The sequence below is a fragment of the Taurulus bubalis genome, assembly GCF_910589615.1.
Source record: "Taurulus bubalis genome assembly, chromosome: 15".
NCBI lineage: Eukaryota > Metazoa > Chordata > Actinopteri > Perciformes > Cottidae > Taurulus > Taurulus bubalis.
Genome location: NC_136603.1, coordinates 14190057 through 14205559, shown reverse-complemented (window position 1 = coordinate 14205559; position 15503 = coordinate 14190057). Strand labels below are relative to the sequence as shown.

Genomic DNA, 15503 nt, shown 5'->3' with positions numbered 1-15503 from the left:
TAAAAACACATCTGTACAGTTAATGTAAAAGAAGCCCAGCACTTGTGACACCTTACGACGCATACGTTGGCAATGCTTTAATATTTTACGTAAGTTTAAAAGCTCCTTTGAAGGATACAAATATAATATAAATAATCGTGGCTTGCACATCGGGTGAGTAAATGCTTCTATCAGCTGCCGTGTCAGCCCTTATTACATAACTACAGGTATCACACACTAATAACACCTGTAATGTATTCATGGATGGAAACTATCACACTTCATGATAATAGTCATCTGTTAGGATGTCACTGATAACTAATACACTGCAATATTGTGAGGTGCGAGGGAGTTGTTTTTCATGATCTTCATTGTGATCTTTAATGAGAATATCAACCCTTTCAGTCTGTAACGCTCCACACTCACTTACTCTCTCCCTCATCACATGCCATCGCCATATGCTGGGATGATAACGTGGGCATGATTTTCCTGTTAATTCCTGTTAATTTCTTTGTACGCAATTCTTTTTTATTGGTCTTCCCAATTACATCGGTTTCCATGCCAATAACATGCTCTATGTTAGACCACATGGAGATTTGTGTGAATTTTAAGTTTGATGTGAAAGAAACATCATTAGTAAACATAATTGGTTTTAGTTTGAAATGTATTTTCCCCCTTTTAATTTTCTCTCTGTATTTTCTGCCTGGTTGGTTTAATCTGTCTCCCCATTTGTAAAAGACATAGTGCCATCTAGTGTGCATAGCAGCTTGTTGCAGTCGTATCATCTATGCATTGTCAATGCGCTATGAAGTGAGAGGCAGGCTTTTCCCAGAGGCATATTTATTATTGTGTTAAAAAAAGCTAAACCTTTCCTTCTTCTTATTAAATGTTCTCCATTAAACATCATACATTTGATGTATTTTAGGTTGCCATAGTACTTTTATTTGGTTCCCAGTGACTTTCTTTCCATTATCTGTCTCAATAGAGAATTGTGTTTGAGAGATGTGTTGTGGAAATAGGAAACGTTCGCTCTGTATAACGGATAAATGGTTGAGTATAGCTTTGTGTGTCAACCTTGCACATTATGAAGTGTAATAATCATAAAGACTTGTCTGTCATCTCCGCCCATTAAAAGTAAACCCTTCTATTTTCAGTCATGTGAAACATGGCAGCACTATGTTCAGTGGCGGTGCTGATTAAATATTTATATTACCTAAAGGTGAGTTTTTCATTCCCAGTTTGATTCACACTTTTTACTGGCCAGGTTTTGCCGGCAGATCCTGAAAAAAACAGCGAATCTCTCACTTGTTAAACTAAACTTAATGTGTGAGGTTTAGTCAAACATTGCCAGTCAATCTCTTGCATTGAGTGCAGCCTTGACCCTCTGGGCAGCATCAGAGCTGCTGAAGTGCTTTGGCATCAGTGTGACAGGATTAACACATCAAAAGCAGAGTCGGGGCCTACAGCAGCGTCACACAGTCAGTACAGCACCTTTCATGTTCTGCTCAGGTTCACTACAATTTCACGTAAGCCAGCAGCAAGTCAGACGGAAAAAGATAATGGGGCCAACCTTCTGCTATCAGGCTTTTCCTCAGCTTCAGTGAAATATGTCAAATTCTGTGTTTGATGAAAGATTGGAGTTCAACAGGCTCAAGTCAGGAAACGATATCTGACTGTGTCACATGGCCGGGATGCAAAGGAGCATTTAAGTCTGACATTCAAGCTGAAATTATTGCTGCGAGCCTGCATGGTCTCACTTTTCATGATGCAAACATTCGATAGTCGACGTGGAAGGAAAATTAAACCCAAATAATTTTTGGGGAGTAAAGATGTCTCAGGGTTAAATCCCAAGATTTATAATCCCTTTGATAAGATGTGGTAATAAGGGACGATGGGGCAGTTTCATAATGAGTTTACAAATGAGATGTATCATGAGTGACGGAGAGCTTAAGAAGACTTCAGCTCTGTTACCATTTGTCATATATATATATATAGGATTGTTGTAATACTTTGAGGGCGACAGCATAAATAAAGGAATGGGGGGTGTCATCAACATTTAAAAGAAAAAAAGGCTTTGGTCACACTGTCTTTTTACTCTTGATAAATGATGCATAATTAGAGAAATTGTGTACAAATGCCCAATAAATCTGTCTTTTTCTTATATTTCCTCAAACATGTGTGTATCATTTTCAGCTTTGGCTTTTAAGGCTGCAACTATTGGAACACAGACTTGATTTGTTTGTACAAGGTTTTTTTTTCCTCCCATGTAACAACCCCTATCTTTGCTTAGGTGGCTGACATAAAAGAGAAACTGAAGCTGTCAAAGAAATTCTGGTCCAACATGCCTGAGGCGATGTGTGTGGAGGACAGAGTAACCGCTGGAAATGCCAGTGATGAGGAGTGCTGGAATGGACACACCAAGGGCAGGTAAGTGCACCAGGGCCCGGGCGGACGCAGACTAATACAAAAGGTTACTTAGAAGTCCAAAGTATGTTCAACTCCACTAATCTTAATCAGTCTGATCCTAGAATTAAGGACCAGATTACTTACTTTCCCTGATTAAAACACAACCGTGCAGAAGCTTGGTATACTTTTACTTTTGTTTGTCAACTAAACAAAAGGAAGTGGTCTCTTAAATACAATAGTTGATCATTCTGATTACAATATAGTATACTATGCAGTATAATTTTGTTATAATTTTGTTTTTTCTACATTTTGTCTGTTATGTTATGGAGGAGTGTTTTCATTCTTCTTGAACATGGGCAGCCAGCATGGTGCGTGATGATAATCTGATTTCATTTTCGAGGAAAACATTTGCATGAGTGTTCGAAATGCCCGCAGCAATGTCTGAGGTCACAGTTAATTGATTTGTGCTACGTTTATTCCTACCATGTATGATTCATGATCAGCATTCATATTTTAAATTCTTTGAATAACCTTTGAATCTGATAATTTAACCCTGTATATTGGTCTTGCATGTGGAAGCTGCTGCCATTTTTTGTGACCAAAAAGAAAACATAAAATGTGAACTAACTCAGTTCATGGTACCCAGAGTGACCCGGGCTTATGGGAAACAAACGCTGTTGTGTGAGACAATCTCTGGAATGGCCTCACATGGTGGCCTGCTGCTTATTTATCAGACAGGAATGCAGGCAGCTGATGTGTTTTCCCTGGGGAAATATCTCACAAATATGTCAGAATATTACCTCGAATGATTAGGTCAAGCTATCCTCAAGTGCTGTATATGAATTAGACTCATAGCTTAAAATAACAAAATATTTGTGTTTAATGTTACAACTATTCTTTCTCATTGACTAATGAGCCCTCACCAGAGTCTATGTCCTTTTAACAAGCTTCTTTGTTATATTTTTAACCTCAAGGTACTTCCCTGAAGTGCAAAAGGATGGACTGACCCACCAGGTGAATAATCCTGAGGTGGTCGTGGACATCACCCGCCCAGACACACTCATCCGCCAGCAGATCATGGCTCTGAGGGTGATGACCAACAAGTTGAAAAACGCCTACAACGGCAATGACATCTACTTTCAAGACTCAAGTAAGCAATTTGCCATTTACCACTCTCACACATATGTGACACATGCTACTTTTTGTCCTAAGGAGGGAAATGTATTATTAGTCTTGGTCTCCCCACCCGGTTTGGTCAAGTTCATTCTCCACCATGTCACTCATCTTGATAAGCTGTCTACTTTGAAATACCTAACCTTGAAGCGGAGGTAATCAACATCAGTAAAGCCGCAGGAGCCACTGAAGGAGCAAATAACTAACACAGGCAGTGTGTAGAAAAACAAAATGCCAATAGGTCCAGTCTTCAATGTATGTGAAAACCTGGAGAGGCAGCGTATTGGGTGTGCGGTATTCTCCTTCATTTAAATCCATCCATCCACGGAAAAAAGATCAAATTGGGATTTACAGAGAGTCAAAAACAGATACAAACTGCCATTGTATATGCCATGTTTTTCTTGTTGCACCTCCATTAACTGATATTTTATCTTGCGTGTTCAGCTTAACTTGCAATGGAAAAAGTTGCATACTGTAGCTTTAAAGAAGACTACATTATTGTAAAATCTGGTTGTATTGTTGACTCGCATTACATTTTCAGTGATGTGCTCAGTTTGGCTTGTGTTTGTTGTTGCAGGTGATGAAGGCAGCGGCTCAGCCAGTGGCAGCGGCTGCACAGAGGACTGCCCCACAGAAATGGACGTTGCTGCCACCGAAGCCCCGATGGTGGAAGCCGACCGGAGCGGGCCTGTGGACGGCTCTGCCCGGCTCTCTGCACCTTCTCTAGCCCTGCCAACCATGTTGGCTCTCTTAGCCCTGGCACTCCACTGGCAATGGAGATAATGTTGGAGGAACCGGCTAAACATTGACATGTTGAGTTTTTCTTTTCTTTTCTTTTTGCAGTTTTTGTATTCAGGCAGATTGGAGCTACACTCAAGCAGACAGTATTCAGGCTGCCAGTCTGGAGGCTAGAGGACTCTGCTCTGAAAAAGAGCAGTCATACATCGTGATTTCCCACTTTCCCAAAGATCGTGCAGTGCCATCCTTAGGCTTGACATTTTATGGCATCACTTCACCACCTAACACTGATGCCAAACCAACAAACTCTGCTTCAGAGAGTTCTTGCACATATGGCAGGTATTAATGTAGGTCTCCATGTGGAAAAATATAACACGCACTTTGTTTGTTTAGATTTTTTTGTTTGTGTGTTGAAGAAATGTTGAGAATGTGGTTATTTGATGTACCTCAAAGAGGCCGAAGAAGTTAAATAATTGGTTGACATTATATTTTGAAACAAATACAAGGATTAATGACCTACAATTATGGAACATGTGATTTACACCTATTTTGATTGAATTCTTGTTCCATTGTCATTTAAATCATGTGCCAATTATTGATTTTTGGAGCAGATGCAACCACTGAATCATGTTGTTTCATATTTTCATTTTCAGTAATGTCAACCATGACGTTTGACAAGATCTTAGGTTAGGTATGTCATCGGTTGGTCATGTGGTCATGGGCCTGCTGTGTTCAACTGCTGCCTTGTGCTAAAACTCACATTTTGTTAAAAGGGATAAGATTTACTTTTATATACTCATTTGCCTTGTAACAAATGTATTATCTGCACAATATTCTCATATCATGCTGATGCTGGTTTCTAAAGCTTGGCTTCAGGAGTAGACAGCCTCGGCAGAATTAATGTGGAGAAAGTATTGATGGACAGAGAAGGTATCACCGATATGCAGTAATGCCGTCATAGTGATGCTAGATCTTTGGTGCTGTGGGGTGCATGTCCTGGAGTGTAATTAATGAATTCATGTCTGAGAGGTCTTAAACAAAATATAATCCTCACTAATATATATGTTTTCGTTCATCAATAATATATTTCTTTTATTTTCTTATCAATACGGGTTCATGTCTCTATTAAGTAAGTAGTCACCCAGAGTCTAAGTTCTATCTCACGACTTACCAGCACTATTGATCTGCAAGCAATGCCCATCAGGAAAGAGTTAATCAAATCAACCATTTATAAAAGATATGTAAAACATACTCTACTGACATTAATAAACTTTATAAAGGCACAGTAATTGGAAATCCTGACCTTGGTCTATAAATGTGTAAATGGACATTGCAGCATGAAAAGCACACCCTTTCAATACAGAATCACCATCACAGATGGAACTCTGCCGCTGCAATTTTTATATTAATTTGGAGCCGAACATTTTTCTTCTGCATCCTCAGAATAGTCTACAAACATTGCCACAAATATTATACATTTTTGTGTAATAGTTTCAGGAATTCTTGATTTGCATACAGGAACAAAAAAAGGTGCCACTTTTGCATGCGTGATTGAATATGCAAAGCTTATCCTGTAACTGCTATCAACGTTTGGATGTTATAGCTATTAAAATGAATTGTAGTGTTTAAAATGCTACAAAATTGAAATACTGTCGGGCAGGAATAAAAAGTTAACTGTTGCTATTTCTGCAAATGTATTACCACAGGTATTTAAAGTGTGGGGGAATTATTAAGAGAGGAAGTTGCAAACAGCACAAAGTGGTTACAGGAAATGCAAAGAAAGGGCCTCTAGATGTATCTGTAAAGCTTGAACGGTTGTGTCTGCAGCACAGACACACTGGAAGCCGACCACAGTCACCTGTGAAATGAGAATCTGTGGAGACCGGACAGGCCTGAATGCTTCAGTGAAGCTCCTCAGTAGAGCGTACTTACAGAGAATGTGAGAGGCCTGGCACTGCTGAGGGGGGCGGACAAAACCAGCCTGTATGTACGTCCACTGTTCTCTGAGAGCCCGTCAGCTCCATAACAACAGGCCAGCTAAGCTTATATCCAAGGAATTAACCAGTGTTATGCCCTGCACAGTATATCCGTGAATATTTGTTGAGCGTTTCTTTATTGCATTTAAGTCAGCGTTTGCATTCTCATTGCACGAACAAAAAATATCGAGAAAATATGTCAAAGGTGTCATTTAAAAGGATTCTTTATTATGAATATTGATCTTACAGGATGCCCTTTTTATGTTTTGTATCATTGAACTTTTAATGGTAATATTTTTGCAGTAAAATATTGAAAATGGATGTCTGGAGAGACAAATGATCTGAAAAATTTAATTAGCAGGAAAAGGCTGTAAATCAACATTTTTGTTTACAATCAATGCATTTCTGTATGAAGTCAAATCCTAATGCGGTGTTGTTTGGTGTTTGAATCTAATTTCAAATTAAGAAATGCGAAAAACTAGTTGAGCAAATATGCCTTATTGTTTTCCTGTGCAATTGAGATGATTGCATTCGTGTTTTGTTACTCTTATTGAGAATAAATATTTATTAAAACATTCCAATAGATATGTATTGTATATTTGTGTAGTAAAATGCGCAAAAACATGTAAATTATAAGAAGAAACCAGTTAAAGTATACATTCATTTTGATTGGTCTTGGAACATTTCCAATATGTTTCAATGGATGTTACATAATTCACATAAGTGTTTTACATGAAATAAGATTTGATATCTAAAAAATTGTTTCGATATAGGATTCATATTTTTCTCTTGCATCACAGTAGGGCATACAGAATATTGCTGATTGGCTGCTCCATCTCTCTCAGGTTTGTATAACCTTGTATAAGGTTTGTATAGAACATCTAGGCTTCTTCTGTGTACTTTCTATTTGTGAAGTCTGCTTTTATCAGAGGTTCAAAGCCTCTGTTTCTCCGTTGACGCAGGTAGAGCACAGAGATAAGGACAAGTGCCAGGAGACCAATGAAGACTCCCCCCAGAGTGGAGCCCAGCACAAACACAGGCCGCCCTCCATCTGCGTCTGTAGAGATGAAGCACAAGTGGAGATGGTCATAGATACTTTGCAGCAAAAAATACAAACTAAATGAAAATATCAGTCATTTTTGTTAAAATAAAATGTTTAGAATGGGGGGTTGATAGGTTTGATGAGACTATACATTGTCATAAACAACTCAACATTGCTCAGCAATGAACTAAAACGCCTAAAATCTAATAGGCCTCTGATGGAAATTTGAAAATGCTGAACCACCCAGCAATAGCGGCCATGCCATTAGCAAGCATGTATTCTCAGGGTAAAACAAAAATAATGGAAAAGCAGAATGATTACAGTATTACCATGATGTAATCATTTCATAAGACTGAAGTCTGCTCTACTTTGCCAGCTGTTTGTCACTCAAGAGCTCAACAAACTTCAGAGACAACCTTATACCCTTGTAGTCCTATTTGAGGTCAGGTGGGAGCCAATAAGTTCAAAGGAATAGTTTGAGATGTTGCAGAGATTAAACAAAGATAACAGTGCGATAAACGTGTTAATTAGTTAACTTTAGAGGTGCTGTGGGGTTGTATTAGCCAGGCTAACTGTCCCTGTTTGCAGTCTTTTTGCCAAGCTAAGCTAAGATAGCCTCACATTTACCAGACAAATATGACAGAGTCAATCTCCTCATCTAGCTCGAGGAAAGTGAAACGTAGTTCCCAAAATATCCAACTATAACTTTAAACAAATTATTGTAACACTTGCTCACCATCTAGGGCAATGGCATAAGAGTACCCCAACTGCTCAGACGTAACATATATCTCCTCGTTGGTGATCGGAGGGAAGAAGGGAACCATGTTGTAGTCCCTGTTGTGACCAATGGGGGCCATCTCATCTGGGTAGGTGGCGTTGGATGGAACGAACCTTTTCATCCACTCGTCAAAAATGGCATCAGTGAAAGCATGGAGCACCTAAAAAAACACAGGGATTTTAGCAACAGCAACGCTACCGTGTTAACTCAGGTTACAACATAAAATCTGACTCTGACCAGGAAGATGGGGTCGTTGGCTGCAGAGTGAGACAAAGCGCTGGTTCCATTGAGCATGGAGTGGACGAGGTTGTGAAGGTTACTGACTGATTCGTCCAGTTCTCCATCTGGTTTTTCAAACCCCTCCAGAGCATTTCTGTTGGTCACAAAGTCTGTTAAACAGTAGTTTTGCAAAGATGCAGGAGGTATACGTTTCATACTATGACAGTGAAGTTGTACCTGAAACTAGAGGAGGAGTTGGTGAAGTATGGAGGGCTGTCGAAGTCTTTGATTCCAAGGCAGCTTCTGACGTCGGTCATGGTCGGCAGAGACATGTTACCTCCACCCATGATCCCTCTCTGAATGGAACCCTCACTGGTGCCATTACAAAGAGTAACCAGGCGATTGTACTCGTCCAAACTGGAAATTAATGAAATAACAGAAATATTGTGGTTTCCACCAATAAAAACATGCATTAATTTGCTCAACAGTCTCAATTATATCATAATCCAACCAATAATTATGATGTTTCCCCTCCCATCAGTGTTTTGTGCTAACCTGTCACATACCACCCCCCATCTGGAGAATCTGGACTGGTTGCTGATGAGGGACGGGTTGTCTAGGTTTCGGCCCCCCAGCAGAGAGTCAGTACAAACATCACACTCCTTTTGCCCCGTGGCAAAGTTCCAGTATGGGATCCCAAAGTTCTCATTGCCAGTCAATCTCTGCAGGGAATAGATACATTGCATTGGTATTAGTTGATAATATTTTTAAATGTTTTGGTTCATCAACATGGGATTTAGACGGCCAATATCAAGCCCTGATTCCTCACTGGAACTGTGACTTCCTCAGTTTGGATCCAGTCGCAGATATATATATATATATATATATATATATATATATATATATATATATATATATATATATATATATAGATATATATATATATATATATATATAGATATATATAGATATATCTATATATATAGATATATATAGATATATCTATATATATAGATATATAGATATATATATATATATATATATATATATATATATATATATAGATAGATAGATAGATAGATAGATAGATAGATAGATAGATAGATAGATAGATAGATATATATAGATATATCTATATATATAGATATATAGATATATATATATATATCCTCTACTTCTCTTCCCGGAGATTTTTTTATATTTTGGACCAATGCTTTGTGTCTTAAAAATCTTCCACATTCATTCAAGAATACATTTTTATGGAAGGACAGTATGTGACATTACAAATTAAAAAACTCTTGTACTGTATATGATGACTTCTTTGAGCAAAGTGATTACCTTCAACCATTTAATGCAAGAACTTTTTGCTTTTCAGAAAGCATTGACCCAGATCTTATCGATTGATAATCTGTATGGTTAAATAGTTTAGGAAAAATAGCAAGTTTGTATGTAGCTGTGGTCCGGACATAAGCTCTAAGGTATTCTTACTAATAATTTCAGTTTAGGATAGACAAATATGATATAACTCAATGAAAAGCTGAGCACCCCAACTGAGAAATGTACATTTTCACAGTGACATTAGTCTTGTATATTCCCAACCGCTTGGTTGAATGTAAAATATATATAAACCCTAGTATTTCTGATCCCTTCCATTTCAGGCCAAAAATCAATTAGTTGAAGAACATTTTTTCAGAAGATTAAACATACCTGTAACTCTCTTTCCAAGCTGAGGAGGTGATACCTGTGCCAGGTGATGAATGCTGGTCCTTTGTGTGAGAAATCAATGGCTTTAAAGGGACGACCGGGGCCTAGAGGAAAGAAAACAGTGTTCGGTGAGCTCTGTGATCACGGCAATCAAAAGGCAATAATGTTATTGCTTTGATAATATTGAGAAACACGGTAACAAATGCCAGCTTTTTCAATTATGATCAACAAACATCATAATGTAATATTTGTGTAACTCATCTCATATGAACTGATATTATTTGGAAATGCCTGGAGCAATCTTGAATAGTGCTACACAGTTACCAGAGCTAGTTTTAACACAATTACACACATTCCTAATATTTTTGTAGACCTGATACTCCTATCATGTTCCTGATAAGTCAATCACATGAACAGTTACAATTGATTTCAGTCAAGATATGTGACCGTGCTTGGTTACCCAGAAGAGTGTCTCGGACAGAATAGTAATGTTGCCAGACAAAGAAGTCGTAGATGGAAATGTTGACAAACTGGGGCTCAGTTCCATTCGGTCCCAGTAGTCCCAGCCAGTGCTGGGTGGCAATGACGTAGTCTGGCTGGGTGGTGGTCTTCGACAGTTCCAGGACATTGAGGAACTCCTGGAGCTCTTCGGGGGTCAGGGAGTGGATGTTTTTCCGCTCCACAGGGGCTTTCCTCTGGTCGCAGTTTGGTCCGGTCCAGCCAAATTTGCACTGACCACAGTCATAACCTGCAAAGTTACCTGAAACACAGAGACCAAACTTAATGTAGAAAACCATGATGATGCTTTTTTCAGGTTTAGCATGAAACAGGGAAATGCTTAATAAAAGTGCACATGACTCACCAGTACATCTGCAAGTCTGATTGAAGAATTTAGTCGGCCACCTCTCTCTGTCATCAACATTTCTCAATCTGTACGGTCCTCCCCAGGGTTTGCTGTCGACTCTGACAGCCGAGCAGTTTCCTCTCCCTGACAGAGAGCCGCACACATTGGCAGAATCTGAGCCCAGAGCGGGACAGCACTGCTTGGACGTGATCCCCTCGACTGTGCAGCACACTCGGGGGAACTGAGTCTCTGCAGGCTCAAGCCAGAGGAGCATATAAAGAAGACCAAAACCCAGAGCCTTCATCCTATTTCACCTGTTTGTTTCCTCCAGTTAGTGGTGAGAAATCAGTCCGCACATCAATTTCCAGCAAGAATAAGGCCGATTAGTTCCCCCAGAAGAGTGTGGAATCTCAGTCTGCTATGGTCCCCAGTTGTGTATCTTCAGATTAGATTCAGTGATAGTTTTAACATCTGTGGAAACAACACTTAAAGCCAAATCATGTTGTGTTCCAGTCGGTTACATGGACATTAAGAAAGCCTCTAGTTTATGTTCTTGCTTTTGTAGAGCTGAGGAGGATTAAACCTTCGGTCTTGTGATCATCACCTGACAGCAGAGCTGTGAGCTGCACTAAGATCTGGATGAATACCAAGGAACTGCCTGAAGGGACTAAACAGTTGTACGCACACTTGGTACAGAAATATTAGATTGTGTCGGCTGTATTACTTCAAGTAAGAAACAGGAAAATAAGTTGCCTCAAACTGAGCAGACTGTACAGCTGTGTGTGCACACATACAAAATAAACTATGTATTGATGTGTGAACCAACATAATGTGGGGATACTTCGGAAACTACATGTGAAATAGAAGCTTTGTCTCAAAACCAAATTAATGGATTTGTTGAGTCGTTCTCAGCTATCTGGAAAAATCCGCTTCTGATCCAGAGCCCTTTCTGTAAATCTGTAATATAAATTTTGTTGGAGGATTAATCACTTTAATCCAGCCAGAAGGTGCAGGTTTCAGATGTTTTGGAGCTTGCTATTTTAGAGGGTTCATTCTCATCTTTTTGTTTCATTTATCAAACTTTTTACCGTGTGCTGAGCTGTGAGGTGAGAAAAGAGCAATTCTGAAGCACTTGCACTTTACTGAAGTATTTCCATTTGATGCCACGTGTACTTCTGCTTTAATACATTTCAGAGTGATATATTATGCGTTTTACTCCACAACATTTTTCTGACAGCTAGTTACTTTTCAGATTGAGATATTACATCAAAAACAAATGATGCGTTTATAAAACAGACCTTGAAATTCTTAAATGATTTAAGGAGATAAAAGTAATCAAAAAAGATAATACAATACTCTATTGTCTCACCACCTCTCAGGGTTTACTTGTGACCCTCTGGAGGAGGCTCGTGGAAAAACCACTGGACAACATGCATCGCTGTGAGCAATCTAATAGTGTCACATGTGATGATATATAGAGAACATTTTACTACTGAACCAGTTATTGTACTATTGATACTTTAAACATATTTGGCTCATAACACAGCTGTACCTTTTTAAGTTGAATGCAGGTTTTTTACTTGTGGCGTATTTTTTAATTGCTGTATATTCTCACTGAAACAGTACTTGAGTACTTTTTCCCCGACTGGGTGTCTGACTTTGTCTGAAGGAATAAATCCATATGGTTAATGTTTGATACTGTCTCTGTAAACAATAAATAACTACACAACATAAAACAGATTAAAATGCTGGTGTGGTCCATGAAGAGCTCAAAATTGAGTTTCTTTGAAAAAGTGTGAGCAGCTAAAACGCCCAAAAGGCAGAACATTCCTCCTCCGTTAATGATTTGTGGGAAACTGACTCTAACTGCGTCAGAGAGATATTCAAAGAATTGAATGGATGATGCTGTTCTTTATACTTCCTTCTGATTAGGACACACACATAGATTCCATGTGTACAAGATTCATATCAATACAGGTTTGAAACAATAGACTATAAGACATTTTAAACTGAATTTATGGAGGTGGATGCAATTTCTATAAATTGTCTCTGTTGAATAATTTACTTTTTTATTTCTTTTGTATTTTCTTTGTGCATATTTTTGTTTTATGAATTAAATTAATTTTCTTTTTTGGGGAGAAATCAGTCAAAATGTTAAAACTCATCTAATTTCTTTCTCAATACGATTTTGTTTGTTTTGAACACAAATGCCATGAAGGTCTAATCCAAACATTTCACACACATTCATCCTTAAGCACCCATAAAGTTGTGCTTGTGACAAAAAGGACAAACCACTTGGTCATGTGTTTTTTCATGATGGTAGAGGATGATTGTGGAGTATGGGCATAATTTGTTTTCACTACCCTCTATAAATGAATAGGATTCAGCTATAATTTTATTTAAGAAGCCTTTGTTCAGAAGCAGGAGCTCCACACCCATCAAACAAGCTTTATAATGGGAGAAACTCCTGATGCTTTATCTCATTGACTTCACACTCCTGATGCATTCCTTTGGCCTGGCATGTGACTGCTGGTAGCTTAAGTGCATTAAAGGAAAGTATGTAAACCACTACACCGAATAAAAAGTTATGAAGTGCTTTCCAAAGAACTTTACTGTTGTAATGAAAGCCAGAACTTGATTGAAGTTATATACATCCTAACTGAGGCAAGATTAAGTGATACAGAAACATTTGGAAATGTGTACCATTCTGATCCCTCCCCTGCTAACATATTTTTCGAGATTATTCTTAACTGATGGAGCTGTTCTTAATACGTCCATCAAATATTTCCATATAGTCCGTTTGCCTGCTTGCATATACGTATCAGCATATTATTTCACTATAAATGCATGAAAATAATAATTGAGCTTGTTCATGATCAAAATAATGAATCCAAACTTTAAAAGAAAATGACATTCAATGTTCTTTTTCGGTCAATATCTTACTGAAAAAGTGTCAGATTTAGAATCAGTGTCCAAGTCCAAAATGCTTTTAAGTCTCAGATAAAAATGACAGTCTGCTCACAGACAGACATAAACATGGCCTCATGAGAAAACTCATGTGTGACCACTGAGTCTTTTACACAACAGGCTGTGTGGGGTTCACTGCACTCAACAGGATTAGTGAGCAGAATTCCTGGAAGAAGTCAGATGGAATGCCTCTATAAAAATAATTTCACATTTATGTCCTTCAAAAAAAGGTCTGCAAGTGTGTAAGTGAAAGAAAAAAAAGAGTGATCAGACTTAAGGTGTTTGGGATTCTAACGAATTTACCAATTACTTGATTGTTATTCATCACAGTCATGGCTTATCATGTTTTGGAAAATTGTATGTTTTGCATGCAAAAAGCATAAGCCATAAATAAAATTAAAGACAAGATAAAATCAAATGGTATAAAACGAGAAAAAAACATACACGCTTAAAGGTTTAGCAAACCAATTTAGGAGTAAGTAAATGACATGAGTGAGCACCTTTAATCCAAACTCACACATACAACACATACTGCAATCATGTGTTTTTGAGGGCCAAAAGTAATTTGATTTCAGATGGATTCCTTATAGTTGAGCATTTCCACACTTAACAAAGAATACATAGTAGCAGTTAAATAGTATTCATCATTTTTTTTACATGTTTAAAAATAAAGATGAGAACAGAAACAGAATTGTACAAATCCATAATTTACTGACTGTAATAATAAAAACTAATAAACACTGGATTAGTATACATTACATGTATACAGCAGCTGCAAGTGGGTTTTTTTTATTTGCTTTTTAATTAATATAATTGTTGTGTTTGTTTTTCATTACATTGTCTAATCTTTTAAGATTTTGTATCAACGTTTTGTATTTAAGTGATTTATTTAAAAGAGTAAGAATCCAATAAACCTGAATTGAACCAGTCATCTGATCGACCATTAATGGAACTTTAGTGTGAACTGCTGAACAGAGTTGTATAAATATCCATATTATGTTAAGTTTGTTATTATTCTCCATTATTTTTACCTTGCTGTTGGAAAAAAAATTCTCCCCAAAACTGATAAACAGAAGCCATTATTCCTACTGAAACACAGGATGGTGCCAGAGAGCCATGAAGAAACAAACCTCCACATATAATGGCACGCTTGTGTGAATGACGAATAGTTTTAATAAAGGGAAAATGGGTCAAATTTTTAGAAGATGTTTTATCCGGAAACTTCTGCAGATCAGTTCAGGATAGCAAATTAATAACTGTCAGCATATGTATCTACGGATATTTTGAGGTGACAACTTGGAGAAATATGTGTATTACAACAAACAAAGGAATACTGCCAAGAGCAGATTTTGATTTGCATATCACTTAGTAGTGGTAAAACGCATTGCATCTACTCAATCTCTTTTCATTTGGAGTTCTTCTTCACAGATGTGCATAATAGTGCATAATGCATTTGAGGCAGGACACATACAACCATCTGTTACTAGTCTTTCAAAGAGAATCACAGAAGGAAGTGATTATTCATTTGTGAAATGGTCTTGTTACCATGTGGATGAAGAAATGCCTCTATTTTCTTGACAGCGTTGTGACCATCACACTTAACAACCCCACTCTGCATATGTTTTACAGGAATATGTGCTAGGTAAATAAGAAAAGGCCTTTTACATTTTTAATTGA

At 37.8% G+C, this 15503-nt stretch overlaps 2 protein-coding genes across 2 annotated transcripts in view; one reads left to right on the top strand and one right to left on the bottom strand.

Annotated features, from left to right (window-relative positions):
- The window catches only part of gpc6b (glypican 6b), a gene marked incomplete at both ends in the record, with an annotated part of 70792 nt that extends 66451 nt beyond the window's left edge, over window positions 1–4341 (top strand). The window contains 3 exons of the mRNA XM_079231441.1: window positions 2270–2406; window positions 3360–3535; window positions 4136–4341. Coding sequence (XP_079087567.1) covers window positions 2270–2406; window positions 3360–3535; window positions 4136–4341 — 519 coding nt within the window. The remainder of the gene's footprint in view (window positions 1–2269; window positions 2407–3359; window positions 3536–4135) is intronic.
- Window positions 4342–4681: 340 nt separating this feature from the next.
- Window positions 4682–11163, bottom strand: dct (dopachrome tautomerase; the record flags this gene model as incomplete). Its single annotated transcript, XM_079230902.1, has 8 exons — window positions 4682–7329; window positions 8051–8252; window positions 8330–8465; window positions 8549–8728; window positions 8867–9033; window positions 10019–10119; window positions 10476–10775; window positions 10878–11163. The coding sequence occupies 8 exons, from the start codon at window positions 11161–11163 to the stop codon at window positions 7154–7156; spliced, it is 1548 nt and encodes a 515-aa protein (XP_079087028.1). The 3' UTR covers window positions 4682–7153.
- Between the last annotated feature and the right edge of the window lie 4340 nt (window positions 11164–15503).